General features: G+C 40.0%; 1 protein-coding gene across 1 annotated transcript; it reads right to left on the bottom strand.

Moving 5' to 3' along the window:
* Window positions 1-1,241: 1,241 nt before the first annotated feature.
* LOC103150559 (phosphatidylinositol 4-kinase type 2-alpha) lies at window positions 1,242-9,649 on the bottom strand. Its single transcript, XM_007570238.2, has 9 exons — window positions 9,121-9,649; window positions 5,978-6,178; window positions 4,967-5,098; window positions 4,149-4,302; window positions 3,948-4,009; window positions 3,003-3,102; window positions 2,694-2,827; window positions 2,542-2,601; window positions 1,242-2,388 (listed from the first exon to the last, which is right to left on the bottom strand). The coding sequence occupies exons 1-9, from the start codon at window positions 9,451-9,453 to the stop codon at window positions 2,227-2,229; spliced, it is 1,338 nt and encodes a 445-aa protein (XP_007570300.1). The 5' UTR covers window positions 9,454-9,649; the 3' UTR covers window positions 1,242-2,226.
* Window positions 9,650-10,623: the final 974 nt, after the last annotated feature.

The following is a 10,623-nucleotide window of genomic DNA, read 5'->3' as shown; positions in this document are numbered from 1 at the left end:
TGTGTCTGCTAAAACCAGATTGTAGGTGGACCATCGTGTCAAACCGTGCGTGTTTAAAACAAGAGGTTGTGTGGAACGATAACAGTATTCCACAGCTGTATATAGTGGCATGTGGAATTTCTTTTAGATAAATGTGTTGTACAGTAATAATGCTTTTTTTTTAAACATTTAAAAGCAGTTATTTAAAAAAAAAAAAAAGAAAAAAGAGAAAAAAAACAAAGCTTCATCAATAGAAATGCTTCCTGCAGCTTTTTGTTGAATTCTGGATTAACAGACAGAATCAGTCCTGGAACAACAATGCCACCAATAAGATGGAGTCACAAAAGTTTCTGAATACGTAATATGGATAAGACGGTGCTTTCTCACACTTAAAAAAAATAAAAAATAAAAAAATCTAAACTTACATCGGTTAAATCTATTGAAAGTAAAAGTGAAACATTTCCCAGCGTTTCAGTGTGAAACAAGCATCCTGAAATTTATTGGGCAAACAAATGATTATTTGTGTGATGATTTTTAAGCTTAAAAAGCATGCTGTTGCAGGTCTATGGGGTGTAAGTGGTCCTGATAGTGTATTGTTCTTTACTTGTATTTCATTAAAAACAGCTACTTGATCAGATGGAATAAAATCAGAGGAATTAAAAAAAGAAGAAGAAAACAAAACGGTCAAATGCAGTGGTTTCTGAACTGCTTTCAGTTTTAACCAAGTACTTTCATCAGTTAAAGGGATTTTGCAGGGGTTTTTTTTTTACAACTCTTAAATGCCTTCACGCAGTGACTGTCTTACCTACAATAGTCAACTCTCTTGGCATTTTCCTTTAGCTTAAATTTAGAAGAGTTGGTGCCGAGGAGGCCTAGTCCGTTCCCAGCTTGGGAGAGCAGCCAAGACTAAAACAAATTGATAGACGGAAAAATTGAAGCGATTTACTCAAAGAACGGTCTTCATTTTTGGGTTGAGTGGCTATTAACACAGGATCTGATGACTATTCGGTCAGCAAGTGGAGCACAGCTGTTCATAAAAGAAGTATTTACATAAATCGCTGATGTTGCGACTGGATTGTTTTACGATGGCAAACGTTAACTTCAGTCCTGGAAATTCAGACTGAAGTTGAACCCATACGGAGCTTTAATGCTCGACAATATGTTCGCCCGCCATTGATAAAATGTTTTTATTGCGGACATCATTTTCAGACAAAGAACTGGCTCTACCGGTTCAGACAGAAAGAATGCAAAAGAACACCAGATCGGTATTAATTGAATATATTTCAGTTATAATCTATCATTAAATATTACATACAAATTATACAGTGCAGTGTGACAAAACAATTCATGTCAGTTCAGCAGTATGTTACTTCTCGTTTACTTGGGTCGACCCCAAGAGCCACAAACGTCCAGAGGAGGTGGGGAATCGATCGTCATGACTGGGAAAAACAGGGGCGGGTACAGACCACCCACCTGTCTGGTTACAGAAGCGGAACTTTGTTCTTTTTTAATTATTTAATTAATTTGCAAGGAGAAAAAAAAAACTAATTAGGCAAACAAATAACATGGCTCCTACCTTAATCTCTTTAAATGTACGTACCTCCGTTTTGCAACGTCACCTCAGACGGCTTAGGCGTAGATATTGATTACCGTAGAAACGATGCGTATCGTGAATCCAGTTCACATGGTCAGTGTATAGAAATACAAACCGCTTCTTACGTGTGTGTGAGAGTTAACCTCATAGTCGACGAAAAGCAAACGTATTGGCACTGCTGTTGCCAGCGTGGGAGAGGAAATCGGCACGAGTGTTGAGGCGTGCGAGGAAAACAAAACGAAAGAAAAACAAATGGAATGCAAAACGCCTCTTGTCCAAAAAAAAAAAAACCACACACACAAATGAACGCGAGGGTTCTGAGTGGTGTGCAAGTGGGTGTGTGAGCAACCATAACATGCACTCATGAGTGCAGAGAAATGTCATTGCACAGAACCTTCTTCGATCATATTCACACAAGGCACGGATGCAAACAGGGAAGATATTGTGGGGAATCCCTCTTCTTTTGGCCTCACTCCTACATCCAATATCTTTCCTTCTGTAGCAACAACAACAAAAAAAAAAACACAAGGAGAGGAGAGGTAGGAGGACCTTTTTTTCTTCCCAAAACAAAAAAAAATCTGTTTTCTCCTCCATCCGTGCACGGACACTCCGTCACCACGGCGATCTGCTGCTGCTGCTGCTTTTCTCCTGCACTACCACCAGGTGAAGAACGGTCTTCTGCTCTGGAAACTCTGTGTGTAGGATTCACTGTTTGCTCTCTGAGGCGCCCTCGCCGTTTCAACAATAACCGGGGGCATCTGCACCAACTGGAGCGGGGATTTACCGTCTTTCAGTGCTTGGCACAGGTTTAAGATCTGAAGATGGAATGGTAGGAATACGAGAAAGCAAAAACATTCATTTCAGATTAAACTTAAACATCCCTAAAAGCAATGTAGATAAAGTTCTTCCAGTGGGGGTTTCGATTTCAGATTTTAGAGCAATCCTAGGAAAGAGAGGAGAGAACTCACCTGGCCCCTCATGACAGACACCTGCTTGTGAAACTGTCCCCTGTCGAAGCCCGGATCTTTCTGTGACAAAAAGTCAACATGTTTGTTACCTTCACGTAAACTGGCCTTCGGTTTGCAGCTTCAATTTACGTCAACTCTGAGGCTTTCCTTGCCTTAAATAGTTCATAGAGGTCCTCTTCCAGGTCTTTGATGAAGTTCGGATCAGATAGCTTGGGAAGCACCAACTCTTTGATTTCCATGGAGAAAGCCACCTTGGCTTGGGACAGCCATGCCCAGTAGAACGGGTCTGCAAGTCAGACAGTGAAACAGTTTCTTAACAGCGTCTTAAAACAATATGATCATCAACACCGACAGTCTGCTGCTATGTCACCAAAACAGAGAAATGGCAAATACACCAAATAGACTTTTGAGGATACATTTGTGTGAGACATCAGTCTACTGGTAAGCATGTAGTTTCTTACAAGCTCTCCAGGAGTCGGGGTGTTTGAGAGGAAAGGCAAGGCCGTTGTCTATAGCTGCCAGCTTGATGATGGGTTCCTTCACTACAACCCAATCTGTGTCCTGGAGGGGGAAAATGCAAACATTCAGCACAAAACATGCACTTTGATCTGCCGCTGTAGGAAACAAAAGACAAATCTCTCAGTTAGCCATGAGTCAACGTAGAGCTGGGTTAGGCCCTGAGGAGCCCGCAACATTTAAAGCCCCATCATAAAATGATATTCCTGTTAAAATGCTTCCGTGAAGATTGATGGGTAGATAGCAATATTTGTCCGTGTGTTTTTAAAATGTCAACAAAAAAAAAAAACGCACAAACATGTCATAGGTTTTTATACAAATTCTTCTTTCCTACTGCTTAATACGTACTCCCTAAAGGAGCTGGAAGGCAACAACAGGAGATGAAAAATTTAAGTTTCTTTCTTCCAAAGAGTAAAACTTCAACATTTACCACAGGTGCATGTATTCTTGAATTTATCGATGAAAATGCAGCAGACCGTACATTATCGTTAAGAAAACAGTGGTGAACAGGTTTGTACTCATGTCACTTTTACTGAAAGGACGAGTCAAAATTAAACTACTGATCCCAAATAGTTTGTGTTTGTGTGTGTAATTAGCATGCTAAATATAGAGAACTGAAAAACACATTTAACAAACTAAGGGAAATCTTTTTGGGAAGTGAGGACATTTCTCTAGTCCTCACTTTTTTCCCATTGTACTGAGCTTTTATAGTTCAGTTTAGAGATGTGGTGTGAGTTAAGTACTGGTAAGGTTAGGGTCAGAATACAGTGGTATTGGTGAGGGAATGGGGCACAAATGCAGTTACTAAAATGAATGGAAGTCAATGCAAAGTCTTCAGAGCAATAGAGGTACAAGAATGTGTGTGTGTGTGTGTGTGTGTGTGTGCTTACCCTGTTCCCACCAGAGTCCATGGGACAGTCGTATTTCAGCAGCCAGTTGTCATTTCCTCTATCTAGATTTTTAAAAAAGCCGTATTCAGAAGTGAAATCTCAAAAGAAGCAACACGTTAGAGATCCTAATAAAACCTGATCCAATAACTACATCCCAATAAATACTGGAACTTGAATATCTAGGTTTTTGAGCACAATTACCCGTGTTCCTGATGATGTAGTCGAGGACCACGAGGCGTTCAAACTGCAGCTGTAGCTGACGGTTTGTGTTTTCCGGCAAAGGCTCCGCTTCAAACCTCCGCAGCCAGAAATCTGCATCCTTGTATCCGTCGACAAACATTTGGAAGGACCCGACCTGACCAAGTTTAGAAAGGGAAACAAAACAAAACTAAACTAAAAATCTTAACATGTGTGGGTGGGACATTTTTTTTTCTCAACTGTGCACATCAGAAGACAGCCCAGGCATATTTTGGCAACATCACTTTCTGATCAAAATCCAGAGGTATTAATTTAGCTTCAGTTTCTTTTCATACTCAAAATATGAAGAAAATAAAAGCGCTGGGGAAAAGCAAATTAGCAAATTATGCATGCACAGCCTCCAGATGTACAGTAGATTTCATTACCTGACTAAACATTACAATCCAATTCTGTCTTGTGGCCCGGTTTCTGTTTTGCATTTACAGTCACTTCTTCTTTTTTTTTTTTTTTTCTTTCATTTTAGATTTCCGTTTGAAAAGATGGAGAACAGGTTTTACTGAAGACTATTTCTGCCAGTCATGTGACAAACTCTTAATACTGATGAGCACTGACCTGTTATGCTTTAATTCTCAGTGCATTTAAAGCATCATTTGAATTTGAGCTTATAAAAATCCAGCTTATAGAAAATCTTTACATTGGAGCAATAAATGTAAAGAACTAAAATATTTATACAAGTCACCGAAAAATAGGCAGGTAGTGACTTTGGAAATGTGAAAACCTCATAAAAAAATTGTTTTTCTATAAGCATCGTTATTTTTTACCTTAGGTGGCAGTCCAATTCGGTGGAAGCGCTGACCAACTTTGGGCACCTTCTCCAGAGCCAGCCTTTTCCCTCGAGACTTGACCCTGTCTATGGCACTGTAGTTGAATGTTTCACTTGCCAAATACACCACCTGGAACGACAACGACGGCTCCGAAATCGTAACTGGAAAAAACCATTTCAGGCTTTTATGACATTTCTTGACAACTTTTCGGGAGATATTAGACTTCTAGCTTAAGGCAGAGTAGGAATAATAGAGCCATTAGAAAATTAGCTATACATTTAAACCCTACTTATAGCTTCATTTCATATGGAAACGATATTTAAAAGCTTACATTTTATTGGTAGGATATAAAATGTCACGTTAAATACCCATAGCACCAAGTGTCTCACAAATAAAACCCTATAAGAGAAACTGTCCTTAAATTGTGCAGCTCTAATTATTAAACAAAAGTAACTTGGAAAATATTGGAGCAACAGGCTATTCATGAAAGACAAGAAAGATCACATGGATTTTTATTAGGCAGATTATTTTAGTTTGAAAATGTTATTTATAACAGTGGAGGAAGATTTTTCAAACTAGTCTTTGAACAAAATGATCAAATTACTGAAGATTAAATCAATCAATCAATCAATTGTGTCTTGTAAAAATTACAAAGGCATGGTTGAGGAAGAAGAGTAAAGGCACTGTATGGACCGGACCAGAACTCCTCTTCTGCTGAGGGTAATTCAATTTTGAAACAAAAGCAGCAACAGCAGCTCTGCACTGTTAAACCATGGATGCGTGAAGAACAATTTTAAATAACATAAATATAAATATGCAATAATTACATCCAAAACTAGTTCTGTCTGGCAGCCAGACATAAACAGAAATATAACACTTCGCTTTCCGGCTCTTTCGACTCTCCTTCTGCCCTGCTGCATCCTGTTAATTAGATCTGCTGAAGTTCTGCCGGCTGGCATAAATCAGGCTTTTGGGGAAATATGTAGGCAGTGGTGTGAGTGGAGATACCTTGGTCCTGGGGACAATGTTGAGCTCCAGTTTCTGATCAACCAGGCTGGCCCCGGCCTCTGAGAGGTAGCCTTGGTTTAGAACCAAACAGTCGCGGCCGAAGCAGCAAGGACAGCACAGTTTCTGGAGCCACTTCGTCCACTTGGGATTCAGCTGGCCGTACGGTTCTTCATTTTTTGGCTTGAAGACACCAATAATTTTCTGCAAAGACAATGAGGGGGGGAAAAAAATGCTTGTATTTTGTACCAGATGAAAAGTTTACGAGTCCGTCATTGGTCAGAAATTCACGCTAAAAACAACAAACAAGGTACGCAGCGTCCTTACACATTACAGAAAACTTCAATGTGCCTTATTGGGATTTTATGTGACAGACCAACACAGTGCAACAATGTAAAGTTTACTCATGGCATTTGAATGATAGTTACAAAGAGATTTCTGGAAAGTGTGGCATGCAAAGCCTGATAATTATTGTTCTCTATCCATTCTGACTTAGCATGAACTCAGACAGAAGGATGTGATTTTACTTCCTAAATATGTACTACTTCAGTCTATTGCATAAAATCCAAAAAAGTACAGTTAAATTTGTTAATGTAATGTGACAAAATGAAAAAAAAAAAAGTTAAATGGGTCTGAATAATTTTGTAAAATACATTTAAACAAGGTAGTGTGAAAAGGGATAAAGTTGGACACTATGAAGGGATAAAGCTGGACACTATGAAGGGATAAAGCTGGACACTATGAAGACATTACAAAAAGCTTCAATGCGGGTTAAGCTGTTGGAACGTACACAAATTAAAACTACAAACAGCACCGAATGAGCTGCAAATGCCCTTAAACTAAAAAAAACAAACAAAAAAAAACAGATAAGAGGATAAGAAGTTTGATAAGAGGAGGACAGATTTGGGGTGTGCCGTGATTCCACAATTCAATATAGAAATCACATGTCTCTTGTATTACACACACTCCCACCAATTACAACAAAAAAATCCTCAGAGAGAAGTAGCACATGACTGCTTAGCACAGCGGTGACTAACTTAAAAAAGCGCAGTGGTGGGGGTCAATGGCAGGAGGTCACCGAGTAGAGTAAAAACTTCCTGCGGTTCGCCTACAATGGCCTTTTCTGTCTTAAATTACCTCAAGTCGAAATGAGAGAGGTAAACGAAAGGCTGTGGCTCTTTTTATGTCGAACAGACTGAAACTGAGGGTCTAAATGTAAACTTCAAAAAGAGACTTCCGCTTTTTCTTGATTTTTTTTCTCCCTCTTTTTGCACAACATTGGACACATTGATGAGGACATATTAGGAAGGCATGGCATGTGAGTGGCTCAAGGTTCTTCATTTAATCTGGTGGCCACTAGGAAGGTTTAAAGTACTTATTTGAAGAGGAACACTCCCTGATTTCTCCATGGTGACTTGGTTTTTATCCGAGTCACCGTGCCTCAATTTGTTGAGTTCCTGCTAGAGCAAAGAAGGCATGCGAGTTCAACATTTTTGGTCCAAATGGATATCAAAGAGTCAGTTTTCTGTGGAGGGAAAACAACAACAACAACAACAACAACAGCAACAAAAAACACCACAGAAAGTAGAAGTTGCATTGCAAGAACAACTAAAGTAAACTTCAGCGCGTTTGATCGATGTGATGATGGAAGGCTTTAAACAAGCACTGACATGCGACTTTTCCCCAGCAGATGAACCCGAAATGATTAGCATCTGTCTGCACAGTCAAACTCAAACGATAAGAGCATTTTAAAAAGGACCTTGGCTCTCATCAGTATCACGGTATGCCAAAAGTAAAAAGTTTACAGTTTCAAAACCACAAAAAGTCATCGCAACGTCATGCCGATGTGTTGCTGCATGATCCGTTTGCTGGACAACAAAATAATACTTTTTCTTCTAGCTTATATGAAAGCCTAACGCGTCCGTTAAGAAAAACTTTCAGTTAAAAAAAAGTAACGGACAGTCAGTGGTTTGAAGCAAGTTGTGCAACCGATCACTCTTCAGTCACTAACGCTATCTGAAGCTACAGACGATGAGTTGCAGATCTGTTAAGCAAGTAAGAGGCAGACCCACTATCGCAGCAAAGGATTGGTTTCAAACTAGTTTAATCCAAAAAGACCGACACCGTAATAAATTGCAATGCTGGCTTAGTCCCAACATGCATTAGCATTGTGTCTTAAAGCCTTTTAGGAGTCTGGGACATACCGTTATAATGTTTCAACCATGAAAAAGCAAGACTTGTTTGGAAAAATATATCGGTGAGATTTACTTTTTGGAAGACCAACAAAAGGAGCAGCAAAAGCAAAAGAGAAGGATGAGCAGTGCTCGCAAATAGCTGATGGGGTCATCCAGGACATGTTGCTGTGGAATATCATCTCTGCTGCCCTGATATTGAGCTGTTAGCATGTCATGATAGTCATGAGACCATCATAAAGCAACAGTCTTCAGTCAGAGGCCTCTTCGGAGTAGCTGTAAGACTGAGTGCTACTGGAGGTCCTTCCTGTCCACCATCTACAATGACTATGAAGATATTTGGATTACATGAGTTACGAAAACATTTGGGTAAAATAAAGTGTTTTTGAATTGTATACAGTAGATAACTACTTTTGCAACATTTTGCTTAATGGGATAAGAAGGCATTTTTGAATGAGTCTTGTTTCATCAGCAGTCTGTCATAATGTGGTCTTTGAATACTAAGCTTCTCGTTAGTATTCTCTCCATCTTAAAGCTTTGTTTGGAAAGTGGATTTGGCTACTGGAGCACACTTTACCAAGGATCTGCTCTTTGTCTATACAATGCAAATATGAGAAGAAGAAAAATCAACTCTCTTTACCAATGATGCCGTCAAGGGGCTGTTATATGTTATATTAGGCCTAAATGTATTGCCTCTTAGTTTTTTGCTGTGTTAACTGGGTAAGAGTGTGAGTGTGTGTTGTGTTTCGATGTGTTGTAGTCCATCTGCCAAGTCATCACCGCATTGTTAGAGAAGGCCTTCATCAACAATCGACCACAACTCTGTCCCAATACACATGTAAATATGTTTCAGGGCTCTTCAAGCTGAACCCCAACCCTGTCACACCTGTGAGGAGACAGCTCTGGGAACCTTTAAGTAACCTGAGGATGTAGATGTGAAGCCGCTCCTCTTACCCCCTGAGAGTCTTTGACAAAATAGCTTCCACTGGAGCCCTGGTAGATCCTCTCTGGGTATATCCCTTCCTCTATGGCTCGTTCGGCCTTGCGGATGATCTCCCTGAACTCGGGATCTTCCGGGAACTCGTTCCTGTGCGGCTCCCGAGAAGCGTGTCCTCGCTCCCTGTCCAAGAGCGGCTGCCTCTCCAGGCTCCGTCCGGGACTCCCGGCCGGGATGCGCACCACGGAGCCCGGTGTGCTCCCGAAGGCGCCTCGGGGGCTGTTAGGCTCCGTGTAGCTGAAATCCCCAGAGTCCCGGAGCGGAGAGACAAGCGGACTTGTCTCGTCCATGGTTCGAAGGTACCTGAGGAGTTATTTTATCCTCTGTTAGGAGACGACAAAAGGGAGAAAGAGGATGAAAAGGAAGAAAACAAAAGGCAGGACAGTTGTTTTGCTGGTTAGCTCTGACGCTGGCTAACAAAATCAGATGACTGTCATCTTCCGGGAAAAGGCGGGACCTGTTGAGTGTTTTGATCTGCAACCAATCAGCGTTGAAATCCTTATGTCAGTAACCTCATTGCAAATGCTGATTGGATACAGTCACCCAGCACACAACATACATGTGAGAGTGTAGTTAATCTAATCAATTACCTCTACCAAAAGGCCTTTGTAAAACATTCTGTGACTTATTTCAAATAAATTGGATCTGAAGTATCTGGATTTCTCTAAAATTCTAGCAGAGCCCTATATGGAGACCTATATATTAATGAAATAACTGCAAGAAGCAGTTTTATTTTTCAGTGAGACATTGAAGGACATTAATTTGCTGATGAAACCCTACTTGATTTTATTATTCTTATGATTATTTTCTATAGCTTACATATTGCTTTCAATGAACCTTTATAGCTTACTCGTTACCCCCATCCCTCACCTCCACAGATGAATCACTGCACAACTGTTGTAAAATGATTCTGATCAACAACAGGCCTAGCTTTAATTAAAATCAATAGACTTTTATTAATTACAAAGACACATGTTCTTTCAGTATCAGTGTCAGTTGCATAAAATACCATGTATTTGTCCTAATTTGTAATTTTTTTCATTTTAATTTATTCATGAGTAATTTCATTCAAAGTTGTTCTACAGTAAATGTATATTTCATGGCTTGTTGTTTAGAAGATGACTGCGTGTCAATACTGACCCCTGTGGGAAACTGTGAGTATTGCACAAACGTTTCTCACAAATTGTTGCCTGTTGCTCAAATAACGTTTAAGCGTCCCTCTAACGCCATACCATGTCAGAAGCAGCATCCTAATAAACTGTGCCTAAAGATTTGTGTCAATAAAACAAAATAAGTCCTAGTTGTTAACTAATGTGACCAGCATTTTTCAACTGTATGGATGTCATACTGCAGAAAAAAAAGTCATATTGATCCTATAAGTGGTCAAAGGGTTTGAGGTCAATATTGCAGATCGATTATGTCAAATTCTGGAAGCACTCTCTGATAAAGCCCTGTCTGTG

The sequence above is a fragment of the Poecilia formosa genome, unplaced genomic scaffold, assembly GCF_000485575.1.
Source record: "Poecilia formosa unplaced genomic scaffold, Poecilia_formosa-5.1.2 Scaffold256, whole genome shotgun sequence".
Lineage (NCBI taxonomy): Eukaryota > Metazoa > Chordata > Actinopteri > Cyprinodontiformes > Poeciliidae > Poecilia > Poecilia formosa.
This window is presented reverse-complemented; position numbering and strand designations above follow the sequence as displayed.